Source organism: Chelon labrosus (genome assembly GCF_963514085.1).
Source record: "Chelon labrosus genome assembly, chromosome: 2".
In the NCBI taxonomy this organism is placed as follows: Eukaryota; Metazoa; Chordata; class Actinopteri; order Mugiliformes; family Mugilidae; genus Chelon; species Chelon labrosus.
The window spans coordinates 11,984,387-12,009,649 of NC_140338.1; the positions used below are offsets into that span (position 1 = coordinate 11,984,387).

The window sequence follows — 25,263 nt, forward strand, 5'->3', positions numbered from 1 at the left end:
GATGTGGTCATAATGTTATGCCTGATCGGTGTATATATAAAGTAGCATGTAACTGTCTGTGTCATCTGGCACAAAGAACACAGTTGTCATTGTGTGTGCAGGTTTTGTAGTATTGAAAGCTTACCTAAATGCTTCAGATTTTCCTCAGAAAAGTCTTTGGAAAGACAAACATCAAATGTACATACCTGAGCATCGTTCAGGTATGCGCATACGTACGTGTTTGTGTGTGTGTGGGCACGGCGTGATCAAACTCGCTGATGATGTTCCTACGAACCGAAAGAGAAGCAAGTGCTATCTGGATAGTTGGTATGTCCTTCCTCTAAACAACACTGGGTATTTTGAGGTTTGGGATCCACCCTGTACTTTGGGGTGGAGTCACACAAACACTTTTTTTTTTTTTTTTTTTATATAACTCTGTGTGTGTGTTGCACCCAACTGTGTCAAGTATATCTATGTTTAGCGTTTTGTTTTGTTTTTTTTACTTGCGTGTCCGGGCGATTGATAGAAAGAGAAAGGAGGTCAGGCACCCGCTTTTCAGTTAGTGACCCGACCTGAATTTAAGTTTGTTGGCACCTGAACAGAGTAAAGTGTTAATCCAAAGCAAATTGAAGATTCAATTGAATCCCTCTCTGGATTAATTACATTCCCCGTAGCCTTCCTTTTTCACATTTGTAATAGTGAAAGAATCATAAACCATGTCAACAAATCTGTGCGTTTGACTCTGGACGAAAAACCCTTGTGCAATTAAATCAATCCGCTAAAATAATAGAAAATTTCGCATGTGCTGTAGATGATTAATTGACCTTTTAAAAATACTAAGTAAAGTAAATATACACATTTGGAAGGAAATGTGAGTAAATGTGTTTAATTGTACATGCAACTGACCTATTTTATTTTACTTTATTGGAGAACAAAAGGTGTTTTAATAAAAGGATTTCACATAATTTAGTTTAATGTTTTTTGAAGTTAGAATTTTTTCTTTTCTTTGCTGCAGTGAACGCCTAATAGTTGCATAATCTGATCTAATGCAACGATCTGACGTGTCTTTCAGAGCGGGGGGATCCCTGTTTAGAGGGGGGTCACATGTGCATGGGCCTGGTGGTGGGTGGACCAAGCGGGGACCCGTCCACCAGAGCGGTGCCGGAGGAGAGGACGAAGAGGAGCCCAGAGGAGCTGAGGGAGCTCTGGAGGAAGGCCATCCTGCAGCAGATCCTGCTGCAGAGGATGGAGAGAGAGAACCAGAAACTCCAAGGTGAGCTGGATGAGTGAAGGGACTGAAACACGCATCACACCAGGAGCCCGCACAGGCTTTTTCTTTGCCCTCTTAAGAAGAGAAAGTAGGCAGTATTATCTCACATTGCAATCGGCATTAACACAAACAGTGCAGTGCACGGCCTTGTAGTGGCCATCCCACAATACATGCAGCTGCCAGTGTGCCCTATGAAAGTGAATCGAAAACTTGAATGTCTAAATAGAAAGAACAAATCTTCGTGTTAAAGCACCTTGATTTAACCGCATAACATTTTACTGCTGCGAGGCCTCGCATGATTAGATCGCCTTTATTGTCTATTTGCATGATAACAAGTTAACGCTGCAGGATTACACGAATAATCGGTTTCTCTCGCGGCAAAATAGCGAGGCAAACAAGTCTTCCTTTAAGGCGTCTCTGGCAACTTGCCGTCCCAGCCATGCGCTCGCGGAGGTTAGGTAATCAAGTGCACACCTGCTTTTCTTTCTTTCAAAACTTAGACCCACCACAAATTATACATGCCGTGGACTGTTGACTGTGTGCTTGCTGCTAGGCATATCAAAGGGTGCGGCAAAATCACCACCTCTTCCGTGACCTAGTTGGCTCGCGCCATACCGCACCTAGTTCTGCAGCGCACCACATAATTACCCCCAATAATAATTCACACACCCAACACTTCCACGTCCATCAGATTAATTGTAACGATTGCCTGTGCAGCAGGGTGCGGATGCATCCTCGCTCATGCTTTATACGTCAATAAGCATCTCCAGTATGTGTTGACTTTCTCCAGAATGTATAGTTTAATTGTGTTTTATTCCTCCCACAGGGTGCGCTCCACCTTCGTGTTCGTTATTTGTCTGGGTGGAGCTCAACTCGCTGTCCCTCATCCTATCTTTTTATCTCTCTCGCTGCCGCCAGCTTTATGGGTCAACTGTGAGCGTGCGCGCTTCTATCACTGTGTGTGTATGTGTGTGTGTGTCTTTCTCAGCTCCAGGGTGGGGTATCCTATCCTGTTGTGTGTTATCAAGGGTGGAGTGTTCCGGCAACAGAGAAAGGGAGAGAAATGGAGAGTGGGAGGCAAGGAGAGAGAGAGAGAGAGGAGAGAGTGAGCGCTAGCTGGGCCGCTGCCAGTGAGCCGCTCTTGGATGGACTAGACTCTGCTTGCTCTAGACTGATGATAAGACAGGCAGCACAGCCACTGCCTCACCGACAGCATCTATTCTTACTCTGGGTGTGTCGACCGTTTGCTCCGTCCAAGTTCTCTTCCTTTATTGTTCAGGGTTTGGTTTCCAGGTCACTCCCGCTACTTCTTCTTCCGTCTTCCGTCTGATTCCTGAGGCTGTAATTAACAGCACTTCATAAAAAGTATTCAGACGTCTTCAAATTATCCAAATCTACCTTATTGTGAAACGAGTTATATTCAAAACAGCTTTAAGGTATTAAGGTATTCTCTTTTATTACAGCTACGGTGTTATTGTAATTGCTCCAGTTTACTTTTTGTTAAATGTTGCTGGGAAAATCCATTCAGCTAATTTCACCCCGTTCGCTAACATACCCTGTTTCCTGGATGGTATCAGGATGTGACCTGGTGTCTCCGTCCTTTCCCGTAGTAGTTATATCACTGCCCTGAAAACAGCTAAGTCGCAGCTGGTCACTGGGTGGACTTCACTCATGAGCGGAAAAGGGTGGAGACGTCCACAAGGGAAAGCCGCGCGCGCGCTCGGGAGGGAGAGTGCCGTTGATGGACGTACGCAGGATTGACTGCGAAGAAAGAGTTGTCAGAAATGTGAAAGAAAAGAAGAGATGGGCTGTGGGTTAAGAGATTAGGGGAGGGAGAGAGGAAGGGTGTTGTCAAAAAAGAGAGGAACAGATGAGGGTTGCTGGGTGTGCCCTCACCTTCTTTGATCGCTGGTGTCAACATGTTGCAACGGAATTCACAGTTTGTGTGTTTGTTTGGTTTGTAGGCTCTTTATCGATCTGAACGTCCAGAGGAAGGGTTTACCCCATGCAAAAAAAAATAAATAATAAAAATCACACATCAGGATAGGTGTAATGATTATAAATCACACATTACGTTACACAATTATTGATAATTCGATATAAATGTCCTAAGGATATTATACGCTTGTGCGTTATAAACAAACGATCAAATTTCAGAATAGACCTGTTTTTGCGGCGGACATTTTGACGTGTTACTGAAAGCGCAGCTGTATTAATGACGGCTGCATTCCACATATGGGAGGTCCTGCTATTGTGAATGCTGGTCATGGCTTACTGGAACACTTAATGGACCTGAGCCATAAATGTTCAGTATTACATCGGTACTTTCCCTACAGTGGTATCAATATGTCCGCCTTTGAAAAAAAAAGCTGTATTCTTGGATATTATAAAAAACGCAATGTTACATGGCATAAAGTTGCCGAGTTTGATCATTCCAGCCATGAGATGTTGCGGAGGGTCAGACAGACGCTCCCCCTGTGGCCCTGATGCATCAAACACGGAGCTTTGACAATACAACAATACAGTGTTCTGCTGGGAAACGTTTGGACCTGGCATTCGTGTTAATGTTACTTAGACATGTACCACCCACCTAGACCAGACCAGGCACCTCCACCCTGTAGCAATGACACTACTTGATGACAGCAGCCAACCCCGGCAGGATGAAAAACAGCACAAGGTGTTGACCTGCCCTTTAAATTCCCTAGATCCCAAACTGTGGGATGCACTGGAACAAGCCTGATCCACAAAGGCCCCTCCCCTCAACCCATAGGACCTTAAGGCCCCCACCAACAACGTCTCCTCAGACGGCCCATTCTCTGATGAGTCACGACTGTTTTGGAGGCTCAAGGAGATCATAATGGTCAGGTGGTCATAATGTTATGCCTGATCTGTGTACCAAGACAAAATGAACCCGCAGATATTGTACCAAACTGCAACTCTGTTCCAGCACTGCAAATGCTGGGAACTCCTGCGAGGGCAAAGGTCAAGTTTGACTCTTCTTGTGAAAGAATTGTTGTGAATTGTCATAGATGGTTTTTAATTAGATTCTATTTTAAATGGCTGCGATTGCAGCAGCGTATTCTGCTCTGGTTATTGTTAGGACCACTAGCTTGCCACAACAAAGAGCGTGTGAAAGTGACTTTTAGCAATGTATGAAAGTACATGAGTGCAGTGAGAGGCTCATGTTGAGTGCAAAACCAAACCGAAATTACGATGCAAAACTTACAGGGCTTGGTGGTTTGTGAAGAGAGCAGCGAACATGGGCGCTAAAATCACCCTCGAGAACAGCGGCCTGTTACAGTGACGGCTCCTCAGTTTTAAACAGCCTGCAAGAAATACACACCACAAGAGAAAGGGTGCAGTACCTGCCACATTACTGAAATACATTCTTTGTGTATGTCTGCAGCCTCAGAGAGTGATTTGCAGAACAAGCGTCTGAAGTTGGACTATGAGGAAATCACTCCATGTCTGAAGGATGTCACTCTGGTGTGGGAGAAAATGCTGGGAACTCCTGGGAGAGCAAAGGTCAAATTTGACTCTGAGACCATACATGCTGCAGTTACACAAGGTACATATTTGGCTGCACACGTACATATATATCAGTGCTTTGTGGATATGTGTATTCTTTTAAAAGTCTGCAGGTATTTGCAAATATTGACCAAAGCTTAATGTATAAAGCTCCAAAACTGAAAATATGTTTGGTCATTTTTTTTTTTGTGCGTCTTATCATCTGCCTCAACTCAGACCCCTTTCAAAATACAGCAAAAGGAAAGATCACAAATGCCTTAAAGTGTTTTTATTCTAGTGTTTGTGGTCACGGTAAAATCAGTGCGTATTCCCCCTTTCACAGTTTTAAGTCTCTGTCTCTAAATGAGGACTTTCTGTTCCGTCCATATTCTAGTATCGGCATGTTCATGCACAGAGAAAAAAGGAAGGTTAGCGCTTAAGCTATCTTAAGCTATTTACTCACAGAAAGGCTAGAAAGGCTATGCTATAACAAGAAGTCAGAACAGTTAAAACACGGTGAAGTTGGTTTGAGAGCTAGAGGCAGTTTCTAGTTTCATCACAGCTTCTCGGCTGACCTTGAGCTAAATAGATAAAAACAAGTCTCAGATTTTAGGAATTAGGCTTGTTGGTGGAGAGCTTGGTGAGAAGACATATACAACCCATGTTTGTCTGTTTAACACTTGGCTAACCACAGCCATCGAGCAACTGCTTAGCTTATCTTAGCTTAGCACATAGACTGAAAAATGGGGGAAACATCTAGCTCCACTCTGTCCGATAATACTCAGTAATGAAATCAACCTATCTTGTACCTCTAAAACCTTTTAATAAAGACATAATATGTCTGGTTTGTTTGAACCGTAAAGAAACAAAGGGACAAAACAACAATTACTCTTGAGTAGTTGCCAAATACAAATAAAGACTCCAGGAAGTTAAAGATCATAGCCAATATGCAATCAACTGTAAAATGTCATGTCATTGTTACAAGTGACAAGATTTGAATTTATTTACATTATTTATTTCTTTATTGATACAGTTAAATTCACAGCCATGGAAGTGGTATTGACTGTTTCTGAATCTCTGTTGGACAATGAATAAGCTGATCAGACTGTGGTTGTACTGGGCATATTCAGACATTAAAGCCTGTCTTATTTAACTTCTTTATAGGAATTTTATCTTAAATGAGTGAATTAAAAAGGACCACAGCTAAAGTAAGAAGGGCTCTCGTCTGTAGTTGTGTCATCTGTCAAAATAAGTAATAAGTCAGAATACAGAAATATTCTAATCAGGGGAAATATTTTTTGTAAATACCCTAAAAACATAGGGAGTTTACTGTTGCATCAGAGTATTTATCTGAGAGTAAATCTTTTGTATAAGGTTGTCTTTAGGTGAACAAACCACATCCTGTATGAAAGTAATTACTGTGCTGACGTGAGATTTTGGGTTTTCTAGTTATTTACAAGCTCTATTGTCATTGCCTTTTCTACATAATGCAAATTTAACTGAAATTTCAGTGATTCAGGGTCATCAGTCATCAGATTAGATTTGGCCTGTCAGTTAGCATGCTAGCATGCCGTGCAACCCCTGCACTACCCCTGCCTTGTCCTCCTTCATTTCTGTCATCTCTGACAGGTGTCCCGAGGCAGCATCGCGGTGAGATCTGGAAGTTTCTCTCTGAACAGTACCTGCTCAGACAGACGGTCCCTTCCCGACCCCCCTCCAACCACACTCCGTACAAGGAGCTGCTGAAACAGCTCACCTCGCAGCAACACGCCATCCTCATAGACCTGGGTAATGTACACACGCACAGAAGAGACAGTAGATGTTGGATTGGTACAACATTTCATTTGTGGCGGGCGGACATAAACGTTAGTGATAAGTCGGATTGTGACTGCCAGGATACATCACACTGTAGTTAAAGCTATGCGGTTGGTTGTGTGTGCAGGAGGCGCTCTGATTCCTTCCTGTTGAACTTCAGGTAACACCATGTGTGTAATTAGCATAGTCAGTACTGCTGACTCATTGCTCTATGAGGAGAAGAAATTCGAAATTGTTTTTATTACATAAACTTTGGGTATTTATTATTTTTTTAATTGGTTAGATCTGATTAACACACGACGCAAATTTCGAAACGTGTTCAAAATATTGTTGTCCTCGCTGTTTTTCTGTAGTGACAAGACGAGTGAAAGAAATCATTTTTTGCGTTATTTGTCGCATTGAATCGCTTCAACAAATTCATTTTTCTCAAACCTCGTTTTAACACTTTCACCCTCAAATGTGTATGCTAAACCTCCCACCCAAAAACCCGCAACCACTCACTACCTACACCCCACCCATGTAACACCCACATACATACATAGGCACATCCACCCACACTTGCATCCCTGTAGCACTTACCCTCCCGCGTTTCTGCTGTTGACCCTGTGCCTTTCATCTGCCTATCGTGTTATTCGCAATACATCAAAAAAAAAAAAAAGGTAACAGCTCGCGCAGCGACAGTTTGGTCTTATAGAAAGGTGTTACGTGCTCTAAGATAAACACAGCATTTATGACACTAAGGTGTCGGGAAAGTATGCTGGTAGAAAATGCATACGCTTCACATAAACAAGCAGAAGTGTTTGTCAGGCTTTAGTCGTGTGAAATCTGGCACTCCCACAGCAGAACAGACACTTTCCTTCGGGCAGGGGAGGGAGTCATGGCATAAAGTTCACAAACATAAAGCCCCCACAGTACATTCCACACACGTACACTCACACCGTCCTCATTGTCATCTACAAATCCCCACATCGCACACCGTAAGTCAAGAAGTCCTCCGTCCCGAAACGCGCACACCTGCCAATTATCAGGCTGTCCACATGTTTTTCTTTTGGATCTCGGCCCTCATTATCTTGTCATTTTGATCGGAGCATGTCCTGTTCAGTGTTAAAGTTCTGCAGTAGGGTATGCAGCCTTAGCATAAAACCGCATTCATGGGTGTGTTTTGTTTTTTGTTTTTTTAACATAATTTTAAGCATGTTGGCTTGGAATGGGTTGGCACATGCTCATGCACTGAGCATTTTTAACGTCAATAGCGAAATGTGAAGGCTAGCATCCTAAGGCGAAGCTCAGCAGTCTGTACGTTGTGTTCTGTGTCCAAACACGTGTAGACGCCCAGAGGCTTGTGCCCCTGTTGTAGCCCATGAGCTCTTTGCAGGAGTTTTATATCAGTCTGATCTCAAACATCAAATAGATAAATAGTTGTCTGGCGCAGTGTTTTGTCCTTATTTTGATCCGTGCTCTTTTCTTCTGTTCCAGGTCGCACTTTTCCTACTCATCCGTATTTCCAAGCCCAGCTGGGGGCAGGACAGCTGTCTCTGTATAACATACTGAAAGCATACTCACTGCTTGACCCTGAGGTATCATTGCAATTCTTCTGTGCCCCCTCTTTCTTTTTTTTTTTTTGCATGTTTCTCTCCCCTTCACTTAATCAAATAAACTGTCAAATGTCCATTAATGTTAATCCCTCCCCCTCCCCGCCTTGTAAACATCAAAGTTGTTTTTGTTTTTATTGTAGGTGGGCTACTGCCAGGGCCTGTCCTTCATTGCCGGAGTGCTGCTTTTGCACATGGGGGAAGAGGACGCCTTCAACATGCTCAAATTTCTAATGTATGATGTAGGGCTCCGCAAACAGTACCGGCCTGACATGATTATCCTGCAGGTAAAAATGCACTCACACACCAATGACACATTACATTCCGTAACCTCTTACCCTAACCCTTACCGTATCTGCCTTACCCAAACGAAACATGTAACCTTTACACTAAAACCAAGTCTTAACAAGTTTTAACCCTCAGAAAGTATTACACTAGTATTCCAGGAAAAATCAGCCCATACAAGACCGGCAGCCTCCCCCTTTACAGAATCTGTTGTTTTAAATGTTCGTTCATCTGTCATTTTATCCATCTCATGCTGTCTATATTAAGTTTTAGGTGTCTCGTCTCTTCTTTTTGTAGTTTTCTGAACTGCAGCGATCCTCTTACGTTCTCATGTTTAAACCAAAAGAGTTCACTTCAGTGGGTGCTGCACTTTTATGGCACTTTTTATTGAGCCTCAGATGAAGTTACCGATGTTTGGTTTGCATGGGAATTTAGTTGGATTAATACTTGACTCAAGCGGTTAATGATACTCCCGTCACAGATACCTGCGGCGAAGGTTTTGAGTTATAATTTAGCATCAAGTTTCACCTTTTCGCTGAACCACAGCAACACTAGACGGATGCACTGTACGGGGCGGAGCCATATCGTGCTTGAATGCTTGAATCCTCGCTGTCTTTTTATGGTCACATTCAGTTACTTTTGCAAACAACAGTCAGAAGTTTATTTACTAAAAAGGAGTCTATTGCAGTTGTGGCGTTTGCATCGTAGACTGTATAAATATGGACAACATGTCCCCATTTCCTTGCATTGGCCAAACTGACGCTATTTTCCCGGGACACGTGCAGCGCCATCTTGTGACTTTGGAGCCAGAGTTCGAGAGTGGAGCCACGTGGCGCTGCGATATTGATCACCCGACTACACTTCTGCCAGACTCACTCTCGTTTTTGTTTAATTAATACTACGCTCTGCTCTACCTCCACCAGTTACAAAGAAATGTTGGATTATACACTGTACTTCTTTTTCCCTTTCTTTTTCTTACAACTCTCACGGTCCCACGGGACTGCTTTACAGAGCAGTTGGGATGGCAACTGTTAGTAGCCATTATGTCACATCCTGTTTCTGTAGCGTCAAATAACTTACTAAAACAAAACTTATCCAAAGAATTGACACATGAGTATGCAACAGTATTATATCAACTACCTAAAATGACTGAAACCATCCTTGGAAAAATGTTTTTATTCTTGTAGTGTTTATTATGACCTATACTGCAGCCAGCCACCAGGGGGAGCGCTACTTGCTTTGGCTTCACTTCAGAGGAGCAGTTCTGCTGTTCATCTTTATACAGTCTATGGTTTGCATTGTTATGTTATCAAGTCTCCCGTGAGCTAGCCTTAACCCAGTGGTTCCCAAACTTTCTCTGCTGGGACCCCCTTTGGTACATGAGAAAATATTCACCCCCCCAAAACAAAAATAAAAATTCCCGCTCCCATTGATTATTTGCTCTATCCCGTCCCTATCATGTTACCAACAGTGAAAATGATTCCCGTACCGTGGGACAACCGCGGGAATACCGTGACTCGCGGGCGTCCCGAAAATTGTCACCCTCTAATTCGATCCGCGCCCTGCGCCCCCGCTGCAATGGCTCTGCGACCTCCCTAGGGGGCACGCCCCCCACTTTGGGAACCACTGCCTTAACCTCCGCCTGCATCACAAACTTAAAGGAACAAAAGCTGAGGTGTGGAGTAGTTACCATGGCTAAGTGCATGACTTTGCGCCATGCACTTAGCCGAACAAATCCGTGATAAAAGCACAACATGCAACCAAGTGTCACACCAGTGAAAAGTCTATCTCTGGTTGTTCATCTCAGATTCAGATGTACCAGTTGTCTCGGCTGCTCCACGACTACCACAGAGATCTTTACAGCCACCTTGAGCAGCAGGAGATCGGGCCCAGCTTGTACGCCACCCCATGGTTCCTCACCGTATTCGCCTCACACTTCCCCCTCGGCTTCGTGGCCAGAGTCTTTGGTAAGTCTTGGACGGCTCAGCATTTCTGTACATTTCTGTATTCGTAGAACACCCCGTACACTGTCATCAGACTATTCATTATTTCCTCCTGTGAGAAGCCCAGAACCGTTGATGCAGGATAAAAACAGAATGATGTGTAGTTTGTCTCCTTAAAATGATTTCTTAGTATCTACTAGTGAGACACGTACACACAGACATATTTGATATTAAGTTAGTCAGTTACCGGCCGTTGTTTTTTGTGTAAATACCACCACGCCCACAGTTGGTATATGATTTTTTTCTCTTCGTATTTTTCCTTTTCTCTCCCTCATTCCTTCCCTACATGCTTAATTTCTTACATGGTGTTTGATCACTGAACCAGACGCGCTGGCTCCTCATGGTCATCTGAGCGTAACGTGTGTGTGTTTGTGTGTGTGTGTGTGCGTGTGTGCGCGTGCGTGTGCGCTTAACACTTGAAGGGCATCATGTTTGCATTGTCAAGTCTTTGATATCACATGTGGAGCTCGTACACCTTTGCTCCCATTCCTTAAGCTTGTGTATGATCTCATGCAATCCTGCCTAACCCTTACCACACCCCGATGCATTCAAAGCAAACACACAAACACACACCTCCTCTGACTCTCTCAATTTAACCTGGCCTATATTTGTGTTTGTTTAAACGGTGTCACTGACGTCAAACCATCTATTTCCATAGAAAAGGCATTAAGTCACAAATAAATGCAGTAATCTTCGCTGTCAGCACTTGTCATCGTTTATTATGCAGTATGGAATTAAAAGAAGGCATCTTAGGTAATAGCTTCTTCTGACCTTGTTTTATATATCTTGATTTCCCCTGTGTTTCCCCCCTTTTGTGTCCTCTTGCAGATATGTTGTTCCTGCAGGGCTCGGAGGTTATCTTCAAGGTGGCCTTAAGCCTGCTGGGGAGCCACAAGCCTTTGATCCTGCAGCAGGACAACCTGGAGTCCATAGTGGACTTCATCAAGACGACGCTGCCCAACCTGGGCCTGGTGCAGATGGAGAAAACCATTAACCAGGTTAGAAATGGAGACGGAGTTGGCTAGTAATGTGCCGCCACCTCTTTAATCACTGACAAGAACGCAAAATAAACACAAAAATAAAATTAGAAATTTATTTAAATTTGTTCTAAGTTTGGAAACTTTTGGAAAAAGCAATAAAAACGGAGATGCTGACTGATTTTAATCATCTAGTCAGTGTTAAAAGATAAGCCCTCCTATAGCTCTATATTGTTAAACAAATCCCATGAAAAGACCAAAACCAACAGCAACTTAATCTGTCTAACCTCCCCCAAGCTTACAGAGGTACTCAGACCAAAACCGATTTGTTCATAATGAAAACAGAAATCCTTCAAAACAGGTTGACAGTGATGTACTTTCATTTTTAAGAAAAGCCACATTTCACTAAAATAGCTTTGCAATGCAGCCCTTAATTGGGAATAAATAAGAACTATTTCCACTTAAAGATTTAAGGACTGCCAATAATAATGCAGCACATGCACAAACTCCCATAATGCAGTTTGATAGCATCATTCAATGGGAAGAGTCGTGTTTACCACGTTCACACGAAATTATCCGAAATTATATGAACGGCTCCCTTTTGTGGTATGCACAGCCACTTAATGTAGATTTTTAAGTGTTGTGACATGTTTTCAGAAATGGTAGAGCTACATGGTCGGTTAATATATCGTAATTTAGTCGTATAGTTTTCTTTACCATTTGTCTGAGGAAAAACATAATGACATTCCCAACCGCTCCATCTTTTAATTACGCCTACGCCTTTCCGACATTAAGTAGTGGTGTTCTCACGACTCACGGGCGATGTTACCGCTTGAATGCAGAACTTTTTTTTTTTTTGTTGTTCATGTAGCAACCACAAGCTCAAAAGTTTAATTTGGCGGCACGCTAGACGCCATGCCACCTAAATTCTCTCCGTTCACATCCCACACCACACAAAGTCAGCTGACGTTTATGTCCAAATTCACTGAATGCACCTTTAATACGATATTAATTCCACACACGTTCCACTGTTTAGACAAAATGGAGTCATTTGACTTCAACTTCAGCTTGAGCTCTGTTTTCATGTCTCTGCAGCTGTGACACAATTATGTGGCGACCTGAAAACAAGCCACACCCGATATGTTTTCATGTTGTCCGTCCCGTTCTTTTAACCATTACATCTGAGACGCACCTTGGACTCGAGGATGACCCAGAATTAGAATTTGGTGGTCAAAGATTATAGGTTATCAGGACCTAGCAAAACTAACTTTTGGCTCTGACTCGAGATTTCACATGGTAATTATCACTAATTATCATAACTAATAAGATCACGTGATTACATTTTATGTCCACAGAGATTGTAGGCTTAAAGCTCTGGATGGACTTGGTGTAAAGTACAACTTGATTGGTTGGTGGTTGACACAAAAACCTTCCTATCTGACACTATCGTGAACTCGTATCAGAGATTAAGGAAGTCTAACAATACACAGCTGCTACTGTGAAACTTTGAACGGGTCATTAAATCAGTAACAGAAGCGGTAATTCTAGTTTTGCCCTGTATTTGTTTACCATCAAAACTATGCTGAATTAGCTGCTAGTGGTTCCTGTTCAGTACCACTGGATATTCAAACAACTATCATGGGATAATATTGTCACTGAGGAACGTGCTGACATTGAGATACATTTTTTTTTGTCTCTGAGTGAGTTTTAGATTATCTAAACTCTTACACCCAAGCTCTACACTTATGAGTCTTATTTCTGTGTGTTCAGATTTGGCAGAGTGACTCCAAGAGGGAATGGGATTATTTTTTCCTTCCTGACGGTTTTTAAATAGCACTCATGCATTCACATATGAGAACCTCTCTTTCCGTGTAATTCTGAATCACATGCACCAGTGTTTGCCACCTCCTGTCAACTCTAAGGGAGTGGAATGTATTTGCATACACCGATCAGCCACAACATTATGACCGGAGACAGGACAGGAGAAGTAAATAACATTGACCATCTTGTCATAACACAATGTTCTGCTGGGAAACCTTTGGACCTGGCATTCATTCGTGTGGATATTACTTAGACCTGTAGCACCCACCTAGACCAGACCGGGACCCCCACCCCATAGCAATGACACTCCTTGATGGCAGCCGCCACACAAAAGCGGTTTAGGAACAACTAAAAAAAAAACAGCACAAGGTGTTGACCTGGCCTCCAAATTCACTAGATCCCAAACTGATCAAGTATCTGTGGGATGATCCACAGAGGCCCCTCCCCTCATAGGACCCAAAGGCCCCCCCACTAACAACATCCTGTTGCCAGACACCACAGGACACCCTCAGAAGGCTCATGTCCATTCTCTGATGAGTCACAACTGTTTTTGGAGACATAAGGGAGACCTACACAATATCAGGAAGGTGGTCATGATGTTATGCCTGATCGGTGTAAGTTAGGTAACTACAGGATTCGTTTCTAAATGACCTGTTACGTTGTATGTGTTAATAACTATAAATACCTGTGTTGTTTTAGTGCCACTCAGTGTCCACAAGAAATTACTTCAAGTTCAGTGACCTGATGGGTTTCTAAACATGACGTAGTTTTCCAGCTTTTTAGCTTTCAGTAATAGGCGGTATAATTGCTTTACAGCGAAACAAGAAAATGGAAAATGATAAGCTGCTTGAGTGACACGAGCTATCAGTGTGAGCCACACCCAGTGCTTTCAAGAGCAGCTGCTGGGTGGAGTATGAGTGAAGTCATTTAACCTTTACCTCATGCGTCAGTAATTGGAAAACTGCTGTGTGTCAATAACTTCAGGCTCTCGCGTTTGAACGACTCCTACAGAGTTATGATCAGGCTTTTATCATGTGAATGACTTTACAAGTTTCAGTTTCAATTGTGCCGATGTTTATAGTGATGTAGGTTGTCATTTTCCCCAGGATGTTAGGAGATGAAAGAAGGTTGTTATCGGGGAAGGCTAGGTATGCATTCATCTCAAAATTTCTACAAGATAACAAATGGGTATGAGTTACGTCCGCGGGTACTTTCCCTCTAGGTCCGTTTTTCCACACAAGTTTGTCTCCGTGTTAACTGCAGAGTGACTCACAGTTTCACCGCCAGAAAACACACACACAAAGAGAAAAACAGGGAGTGCACATACAGGATGTAAGTCCCTATTTTCTACAATGTGAAAAATGTAGGTACAGGACACCTACAAGTGTCTTTAATCCGTGTCCATGACGCAGTTATGGGGAAATTCCCGTTCCGTGCAACTTTTTTGTTCCTTGTTTTGACCTACATTCCTATCAGAGGTGATAAGGAAACACTGTCACAGGTTAGCATGATGTCACGTTCATTGCATAGCAGGATGAGCAGGATGAGTGTAATAAAAAGAAATTAAAGCCTTTAACAATGGTGCATATGCAGGGCATTTATCTCCACCCTGCCGAAGACTTTCTCCCAAAAATGTGTTTGTTTCTGAGCGTGGCTGAACTGTTGGCTTGTTTCCAGCCTCCTTGTGTTCGCTTCCTCTCAGTAATTACTTTGCTGAGAACGCTTTTATCATAATGGGTAGGAATGATGGCCAGACGACGGCAATGTGACTGGACTTGTAGGTGTTAAACACAAACACATAAGCAGTTTTTAAAGAAAAACGAACCGTCCGTGATAATACCTAAAGGTTTCCCGAGGCGGTTTTGAAGCTTGTTGTTGGGGACACTCAGGCCCTTGGCAACTCTGCAGGCCTCGACTCCTCCCGAAGCCTGGCTAATTCAGAAAAGAGGCACTCAGTGATTATTTACACAGGCTGTAAACATGTTTTTGTCTCTGCTATAAAGTTTTGACACAGAAGTCAAAAAGAGTGGATTGACTTGTTTCCTAAGACAGTCTCAACTGGTAATATTTTTAAATTTTTGCCTTAATTTTTCCGCCCCAGACGTTGCTGCTATGTTTTACAAGTGTGAGCAAGCGAATGTCAAGACTCAATTCTTGTCAAAATATGCCTCTGGTAACACGGCTCCGGGTTGTTTTAGCGTTACAGAGAAATACCTCCGCGCACAACTTAAAAGTCCGACAGTCAATCAGAGTCATTTCGTTGTAAACTAATTCAACTCAACAATCTCCAGAGCGTCGCTGTTACAACAAAGCCCAGCCAAATTATTTAATTGCCCCGGCAGACCTTCTCTGGTGCATAATCAATCAATCAAGACCAATATTCACCCACAAACACACTGTGTGCAGGAGAAGCTCCGGCTAGCATCCAGGAAAATAAAGTAATAAAAGATAATGAAGGTGTAATAGATGGTTTAGGCTTCAATTTGACACCGTAGCTACGGCGGCAGCGCAGAGCATACGCAGACCCTAGCGCCTTAGCCTGATGTGCACCTCCACAGAAGAAGCTGTTGCAGACCGCAACAGCTGTGATTGGTCCGCTTGGTAGTGGCGTGTTTTTTTTAGTATTTCCGGCTTCTTCTCCATCTTTTCGAATTGATTGTTTTGGATCAATAAAGATGGAACACATCGAGGAAAGGTTTACTGAGGAGGTTCAGCGATTCAAACATTTGTATGACTCGTCTTCAGTGAGATGTTAGTTTCGGTCACCGCTGTTGAAACTGAAGCAGGAAGTAGAAACAAAAATTACTCAGCTAGCGTTTGGGTGGTGTTTTTACAGAGTGAGCCAGACTGACGAGTGCACAAGTGTAAATGGCTCGCACCGGAGTAGGTTACGGCGTCTCCGTAAGACACAAAGAATAGACATTTCAGTCAAATTAAGGTTTATTCTTTAAAGCATACTTAGTGTTTGCGTTCTCTGTGTTCATCAGGTCTGTGAGATGGATATGTCCAAGCAGCTCCAGGCCTACGAGGTGGAGTACCATGTGCTGCAGGATGAGCTGCTGGACACGCCCCCCACCCTCAACCAGCACCAGCGAGCCGCGCAGCTGGAGAGGACGAATCAGAGCCTCCGCCAGCAGAACCTCGACCTGCTGGAGGAGCTGCAGGTAACAACCCCCCGCGCAAAAAAAATAACACGGAAGCCACCTCGTCGTATTACTTTGTTCATTTACACCGTCCTCCGACCTCCAACGCAGGTGTCCCAAGCTCGAGTCAGCAGCCTGGAGAGCCGTGTGGAGGCTTTGGTCCGGGCCGAGGGCCGGCTCCAGGAGCAGGTTTCTGCGCTGGAGGAGGAGAAGGAGCAGCTGGCGAGCACCGTAACGCGCCTCCAGGAGCTCCTCACGAGCCTCGGCATACACTCCAACCCCGATGCACACGCAATCCCCACAGCTTCTGAGCAGCACACAGGCACAGCGGCGTCAAAGCTGGAAGAACGAGAGGGATTGGATAAGCGGACAGTGGACAATCTGCACCAAACGCTGCTTCTCCCAAAGGCTACGTAACTGCTTCATATAATGTTACCATATGGTAAGGTTGTCCAGAGAAGGAGCCTTTTGTGCGAGACCCAGGACTCGAGCCTCTTCCCACTTCCAACATTTTAATAAAAAAGAGGAAAGACAGAGGTGGTTGGACCTAAAACAGATGGAAGAGTGAGAGAGATAAAAATAAATAAGGCTTTAACAAATCTGAATAAATATGTGACTAAGATTCCCCAAAGATAGCACTGTTTCACTGGTCCTCAACTGTAAAAACACAACGGTTAGATTCGCACCTGCGCTTACTGGTGCATCTTTAAACATATTCATGTGTGTTTATCTGCGTCGGATGCAACAAAGGTGAAAGAAAATGTCCAAAGAATGTCACTAGTAAAGAACAACAAGCTGGAAAAACAAAGACTCTGTACGCTACACAGTATTTTTTTAATGATCACTGTTACACAAAGAGAAGAGAATTGATCCAAAGCAGAAGCGTGATGAGAAGGTGAGATGAAGGGACGGGTGAAGTGATAAACTTCATGACAAAGTGTTTTTTTTTTTTTCTGTAATAGATGTTGAATATGACATTAATGATGTTAGACCTTGGCAGGCGGCGCTCATATTCAGAGGTCTGAGGTGAACTATTTTTGCCCCTTCCTCCACATTGATAGTCTTCCACAGTGTTGCTTCCTGACCCGGTGCGGTTTAGACCTCATTTAGCCGCAGTACCTTACAGGAAGAGCAACACAATAAATCCAGTCCATTTCACATCCTGTTTTTTCACCTTTGAATGCACATCGATTCATCTGTGTAGATGGGGGGGGGGAAATTTGCAACGCTAGCTGTCCCTTTCTAGTGAAGCGCGGGGGGGGGTGTGGAGGGGCGACAGACTTTTACCGGTCGGCTGCTTTAAATTACTGCAAAGGACAATTAGTTCTGAAACTTCGCATAGAAAAAAAAAAAAAGAAACCTCTGATGTTGAGACGATCTGTCACCTGTAAATCATTTACTGTATTCAACACACTGAATTCCTTCAACCCGAGCTGCAGCTTGGCGTGTTTGTTTATGAATGTTACCGTGTTCTCGTGCACTCCACTGATTGCAACAAAACCTGCTGGTTTACACTGTAAAGAAGTTTTGCTTTTACCCCCCCTCCCTTCCCCTCCCCTCCCTTCCCCCCGACTCTCTTTGCACATGTGTTGTGTTTTATTGATTATTACTATTATTGTTATTATTGTTCTCCTGTACTTTAAAATACATTTCATATTCTTTCAGCACGTCTGAAGCGACCTGTCCTTTTGTTGTGAGGCTGCCTGTTGTGAGTGCGGCGTGAGCTCAGATGTGTGTGGTGTCAGACTGTTAGACTGTAGCACCTCCTGTCTAAACATGCCAGTCACTTTGAATGCTGCACGCTTGATATAAGGTTTCGAGCATATGGAAAGACGCTGTATACAGTGTTTAACACGTAGACCGGTGTTTGTCTCCAGGAACTCCTCCCGAGGTCGAAGGGAAAGCGTGCTCGGGCAAGTTGTGACTCCATTACCACAACCGAAGCCAACTTAGGACCACGGGACATTTTTTTGTTATCAAAAATAAAAATCTGACATGCATTGTGCATTAGGGACTTTATAACTTCCCTTGCACGTTCCCAGTTGCCACGTGCACGTACACTTTCCTCTCTCAGATGCTTTGTTTCCTCCGTTTTATAAGAATGCACTTGCTCAAAGTAATGGGTACACAATTACACGGACCTACCGGCGAGATGTTTGTTTCCTAAACATTCCTAAAGATCGTTTTGTAAACCAGCTGCTCAGGTTGGAGCTGCCTATGTATTCGGATGTTGCCGCACGTGCAACATGACGGCCGAGGCCGTTGCAGGTTTGTTTTTGCGCACGTGTCGACGTAAAACAAAATGCGTGCGTCTAATCCGTGTTCTCAGTAAGGATCTTTTAATCTTTATCTTAGTCTCAAAGGGCCCTTCTCGCAAGGTTTGATGTGAAGCACCTGTTTCTAGGGTCTTTATACGTGAGATGAACGCATAAAAGTTTTGTTGATCAATGCGTTCAAATTACAAATTAATTGCACGTCTGCACGTTACACGAAAGAGGTGCAGTGGTGGTGATGGATTCATCGAGGTGAATCATCCGACTGCGCTTTCATTGCGGGTTTTTAGCTACTTTTATATCATCGATTTGGTTTTATAGGGAGCTGTTAAATCAAAACGATAAAAAAACTTGTCATTTGTCTGCATTTGCACCAACATGCCTACGTACCAGGAAAAAAAAAAAAAAAAAAGGTAGCGGCTAAAATGTTTTGCCGCGGGAAGATACCAAAACTGGAGCTAGCAGATATCAGGGGAAATGAGTCGGCGAGTCAAACTAAAAACTTGTCTTGTTCAATTTTAAGTCTGCAGCTGTGACATGCTCTGTTTCTTTTGTGCACTGCATTGCAGTCTAACTACAAACTTTTATTTTTTTATGAACAAAGATCGTCTCTTCCTGGAGTGCCGCTCTGCAAGCGATGACCTTTGACCCTCCCTGCGAGACTAAACTCGTCCCTCCAGGGCTCAACAAAAGAACTGCATTTTTTATTACCGGCCCGTGTTTAATGCCGTCGGTAAACTCTTGCACTGATCACTGGGCTCATAAAGACGCGGCTCACGTCTTGATCCAAAGCAAACACTCCGGCAGAGTGGAGATTTCCATGGAGCGGCAACAAAGAGAGTCAAGTTCTTTGCATAACATCCAGTAGCCAGACGGGACACACCTTCCCGTGCTAATGTGGCTGCTTAGTATGACTGCTCCACGCCCTGCAGACCACCGAAACCGCCCCCACTGGGGGTTAACGCAGCTAATCCCTGATAATCTCCGTTAGTGCCTTGTGTGCTTCCACTAATTATGCCAAAGGCGTGGACCTGGAGAGATGGTTTCTCGCGTGATTGTGGTTGAAACTCGGCATCTGTGGACGGATTTTCTTGATAATCTGGTTAAGTGCGCCGAGAACGGGCACGCCGCCATCTCCATCGCTGCCTCTGCTGTGTAAACAGTGCGCCGAATGCCTGCAGTGCGTGTCGATGTGTCTTTCTGCCGCGTTGAGTTTACTGCCAAGGGCTGTGCCGTTGCTCGGAGTTCTGTTTTATTTGACTTGGCTCGTGTTTGCCGTGCCACACTCCACCTCAGCCCTGCCCTGCCCTGCACTCCGCTCCACCGCGTGTCTGGATCCTCCTAGAAGACTGATTTGAACGCACTCTGACAGAAGCTGACTCAAGCTGTGGATGTTATAATTACATATCAATTATTAAATAAGCGCTTTGAGGTCATTGTGCGTGTGCTTTATGGGGTTTCTCGAAGCTCTAACTGACTTCCTTGGGGTGGTTTTGGCCGCTAATTAGTGCAGTGATGTCAGTGAACACAGATGTAACGTAATACTTTGTCCGTCCATCTGTTTTCATCCACTCACCAGAGGTGGCAACGGGCTTAGCTTGGTACTCCAGGCGTCCCTCTCGGCTAGCTGCACATTCTAGCTCCTAATGAGGAACCACGGCGGGTTCCCAGGCCGGCGGAGGTATGCGGTATAAGCCCTCCAGCGAATTCCAGATCAACCCCGGGGGTCTCCCCTTCGGCTGGCCCTGACCGGTAAACCTCCAAAGGCAAAGGCAATCGCCCATGAGATGCCTGAACCACCTCAACTGGCCCCTTTTGGAGCAGAACTGACTCGTTCATTCAAAGTTCATGACCATAGGTGAGGCCTGGAAAACACAACAATCAGGCATAACGTTATGACCTCCTAATACGGCGCAAGTCTCCCTTGTGCCTCCAAAACAGTTGTGACTCATCAGAGACTGAACATGGGCCTTCTGAGGGTGTCCTGTGGTGTCTGGCAACAGAATGTTGTTAATGGGGGGGTCTTTGGGTCCTATGGGTTGAGGGGAGGGGCCTCTGTGGATCATCCCACAGATACTTGATCAGTTTGGGATCTAGTGAGTTTGGAGGCCAGGCCAACACCTTGTACTGTTTTTGTGTGTCTATGTCAGGCTGCATTCTGCTGGGGATGGCTGCTGCCAACAAGGAGTGTCTGGTCTGGTCCAGGTGGGTGGTACATGTCTACGTAACAGCCACATGAATGCCATTACAACTTATTACAACTGATTGTAGAAAGAAGATAAGATAAGAAGAAATTTACCGGAACAATAAGGCATTTAACAAAGTTATTAAGAGTTCATCCTCTTTAAACAACTAATCCCTATATACAACATCATTGCAATCCACTCCATAGCTGTCTAAGTAATTCTAAGTTGTCGACTGACCTCGACCTCCTCAGATCCACTAGGATGGATGTGCATCCAACTATCCAGCTGTGGTCACAGCTTTATCTGCCCACGTTCATACGCCAACAAATAATGACTTCACACTTTTATGTGTCGCATAAAGTAATTCAGACACTTTATAATCACAGGCGTTGAAGACGAGACGTGCACTGGTCAGGACAAAAGGTCGGTAACTGTTCATAAAAGTGCTGCCGCAGCACTAATTCTTGATAAGCTGCTGCTTTACCGGTAAGCACATGGACCAAGCTTTGATGACCTGATGAAGCTGTACGGTGTACTATTAATCACGTTTAGTTGTTGAATATTAATAATATTAATCTGAATGAACGTTTGTTCGGGTAGCGGCGCCAACACGTGCCAGACAGCAGTGATTTTATTTACAACGAGCTCAAGAGCGTTTAACCCGTGATCAGACCTTATCAGCTCCAGTATTAATACTTTGTTCTGACCTGAAGTGATAAAGCTTTATGTCATTAATATTCTCTACACAATCTCTAAGGTAATAGTTTGGCAGACATCCCCCTGTGAAAGTTGCACATGGTTCAGTCCACTGCCACTGTGGCTTAGGGGGCTTCAGAGCGTTTTTGACATGTGGCACAGTTAAATGGTGTCTTGGAGGAGGAGACGCAACTAACTACAACTTACTGATGCTTAGAAAGTTCAGTGAAGACTGAATGATAATTATTTAGCATGTTTGTTTTATATTCATTCATTGCTTTTGTTTTATTTGTACTATATGTTCTTGTTATATTGGCCTTTATGGCACACTAGGCTTTTATAGCACAGCCATGAGAGTGTGATCAGATATAAAGTAAAGCTTTAACTCAAACTTTAGTCCTAACCTCAATCATATTGACCTGGACTGAAAAATGTTCCCCTGTAGTCATATTCTGACGTAAATCTATACCGATCAGGCACAACATTATGTTAGTGCATAACATTGACCATCTTGTGACAATTCAATGTTCTGCTGGGAAACTTTTGGACCTGGCATTCGTTCATGTGGATGTTACTTAGACATGTACCACCCACCTAGACCAGACCAGGCACCCCCACCCCATAACAATGACACTCACTGATGGCAGCAGCCACAACTCAAAAAACTTGAAGAACAGCACAAGGTTGGCCTCCAAATTCACTCGATCCCAAACTGATCAAGGACCCAAAGAGCCCCCCCCCCCCCCCCACCAACAACATCCTGTTGCCAGACACCACGGGACACCTTCAGAAGGCCCATGTCCATTCTCTGATGAGTCACAACTGTTTTGAAGGCACAAGGGAGACTTACACAATATTAGGAAAGTGGTCATAATGTTATGCCTGATCGGTGTATTCATCATTTCTGTTTTCACGGTGCACTTATTCTGCGCTGTGGTTTTTCTGCAAGAGTCAGTGAGTCATGATTTATGGCTCACTTATGGCCCCGCGATGCTGATTATAAAGAAAAACGCTTGGCTTCAAATAAATGTCAAAGACTTGTCAAGGATATTGCACATATAACCCAGGCTGTACATTTCAACATCGCCGTCTGTGCAAGTGCATGTGTGTCTGTTTTGTTTTTTTTTTTGGTTCCTTTTCATCATACCACCTAGATGTTGCAGCTCCACTTGTCTAAACAAGACAGGTGACTTGTCACTGTTGCTTAAACGCTGCCGCCGGTGAATATTATGCAAAGGTCCACTGTTACTCATGGAGATGTCGCTTACAGTGGGTGACACGAGCGCGAGTCATTTTGGCGCGCACCTTCCAGGAACTCCACTCTGCTTCTTATTTTGGCTCTGGTTGTCTTGCGTCTTTGATCAAGAGAAGCAACTCCCCAGACGCTTCATGGTGCCGTTGTTTGTGTTGGCTGCAATGTACGTCTTCACATTTTAATGAATTTTAACTATTTACTGAACGTGTAGTCATTTGAGCATTTATCTTTTGAGATATATTAAGGTCTAGACTTCTATTTATAGCTTATACCTGTTGAACGGCTGGGGAAATTAACATAACGTTTCAAAAACAGCAACAGGAGCTAATTCCCGCTCTCGTTTGTGATTTGCCCCCGCGTTCGTGTTGATCTAATTGCGAGCCAAGGGCGTGTTTGAGGTGACAAACTGTAAGTGAGACGATAAGAGTCTGCGTGAGTTGGCAGCAGGCCTTTTAAGTGAACAATAATTTATTGCTGCTGATATCTGATCTCATCGACACATGCAAAATAAAGACTCATAAAATACCTGAGTGAGGCCGAACCCTTGGTAATTATTCAACAGGTTTCTTTTGTCTTCAGGAATGAGATCATAACAAACTGTGATGAATGTGTTTTTTGCTAACATTCACTGCGTTGTACGGGATTAAAAGATTAAAAAGGGACTTACTTGATGTAACTTTAAACTGGCTTTTTATTCTAATATGTCTAGGAGGTGATGGGTGAGAGACATCATCAGTGATGGACTTCTGGCACGACTACCTGCTGTGTTTCAGAGGATAGCATGTAGATATCTGGTTTTAGGGTGGTCTCCATGGGCCTGTTCAGACCTTGCATCAAGATCGGATCACAAGTGACCAGCTTTAGGTACATTAACTTATTATACATTATAACTCCAACCCTTGACGTTTCCATATGCCTACTCTTTAATGCGACCTAGGACGCACTGCGTTCACACTACCAACAGAATGTGGACACATCCGGACACGTGTGACCCAGACCACCTTCAAACGCGGTCAGAGATCGGATCTCTCAAATGCGATCTCAGTGCGTCTCGGGGCGTTCACTCCCGTCTTTCACATGATCGGATCGCCCGGATCGAATCTTACTGCAAGGTCTGAACAGGCCCTGCGATGGCTTTGGGAAATCCACCTTCATCTGTCACTCGATCCGAGGAGGCCTGTTTGGTCTCGTTCTCTCACAAACATGATTCTCTGTCTTAGTTTGTGTAAGTGGTTCAACAGACTCTCAGCATTTACCTTTCAGCACTTTTTTGGCTCCAGCGATAACTACTCTCCCCTGGTGCGTTAGGACAGCTACTGAGGTTGTGCTCCAGGGTTTGTCTTTCTTGGCACAAGGAGGATTTACTAGCGTTTCGGCCTTGCCCTGACAAAACAATGTTAGATGGACTGACCTAACCCTTCCCTCATCAAGTCTTATGTGTATTTATACAAGACACATCAATCAAGATTTGCATATTCTCCAACTTTGGCCTTTAACAATGATTCAGTCGAGTGTCTTTATCACTTGGGCTATTCTTAAAGGGGAACTACTGTTTTTTACAACCTGGATCTTATTTCCGACATAAAATACGATCGTTTACTCACCCATATAACTTTGGAGTCGTTCGGGAGATATTACGATCCAGCGGAGTGCCGCGTATATCCATATAGTGGGAGTGACTGGGGCACCGAAACGCAGCCTCTAAATAACGCATTATCTGCCACGAAACTCGTTCATTTCACCAATATTTTGTTATGATACTCTAGTGCTATTCCCTGTTGAGTCCGGAGTTACCTGTTATCTATGTGCGAACGTGCAGCAGTTTGTTGTTCTTTGGCCAGCTGTTCCTCTCTCTGACTCCGCATCCTCCTTTCAACGAGCTCCTCATCCGTATACTCTGGCTCAGAACGGTAAGGTCGCCAATCATAAACAAAGTCGTCGTCCACAACCTCAGAATCAGAAAAAATATTCAGCCATGTTGCAAAAAACTAGCAGTAGCAAATAACAGGTAAACAAGCCGACCGTCGCGGGTGCACGCTGCGCTCAGAGATAACATCATCCAGGTCAGAGGTTAGTAGGTCAATCTACAGACCCCAGATGATGATAACAGGTAACTCCGGACTCAACGGGGAATAGCACTAGCGTATTACAAGAAAATATTGGTGAAATGAACGAGTTTCGTGCCAGATGATGCGTTTTTTAGAGGCTGCGTTTCAGTGCCCCATTCACTCCCACTATATGGATATACGCAGATCTAAATATCTGACGAACAACTACAAATAACACCAAAGTTATATGGGTGAGTAAATGATCGTATTTTATGCCAGAAATTAGGTCCAGGTTGTAAAAAACGGTAGTTCCCCTTTAAGAAAGACATGCTCGTTAGGTTGATGATTCTAGATTGGCCGTAGGTGAGAGTGTGAATGGTTGTCTGTCTCTCTGTGTTCGCCCTGCAATAGAC

At 43.9% G+C, this 25,263-nt stretch overlaps 1 protein-coding gene across 3 annotated transcripts in view; it reads left to right on the top strand.

Annotated features, from left to right (window-relative positions):
* Nucleotides 1-17,593, top strand: part of tbc1d1 (TBC1 (tre-2/USP6, BUB2, cdc16) domain family, member 1) — a 51,967-nt gene extending 34,374 nt beyond the window's left edge. For all 3 annotated transcript variants that reach the window (XM_084560954.1, XM_084560955.1, XM_084560956.1), the window contains 9 exons: nucleotides 1,052-1,252; nucleotides 4,656-4,817; nucleotides 6,386-6,544; nucleotides 8,048-8,148; nucleotides 8,307-8,450; nucleotides 10,256-10,415; nucleotides 11,280-11,449; nucleotides 16,237-16,413; nucleotides 16,504-17,593. In XM_084560954.1, the coding sequence (XP_084417080.1) occupies nucleotides 1,052-1,252; nucleotides 4,656-4,817; nucleotides 6,386-6,544; nucleotides 8,048-8,148; nucleotides 8,307-8,450; nucleotides 10,256-10,415; nucleotides 11,280-11,449; nucleotides 16,237-16,413; nucleotides 16,504-16,809 (1,580 nt within the window). In that variant the 3' untranslated portion in view covers nucleotides 16,810-17,593. The remainder of the gene's footprint in view (nucleotides 1-1,051; nucleotides 1,253-4,655; nucleotides 4,818-6,385; nucleotides 6,545-8,047; nucleotides 8,149-8,306; nucleotides 8,451-10,255; nucleotides 10,416-11,279; nucleotides 11,450-16,236; nucleotides 16,414-16,503) is intronic.
* Nucleotides 17,594-25,263: the final 7,670 nt, after the last annotated feature.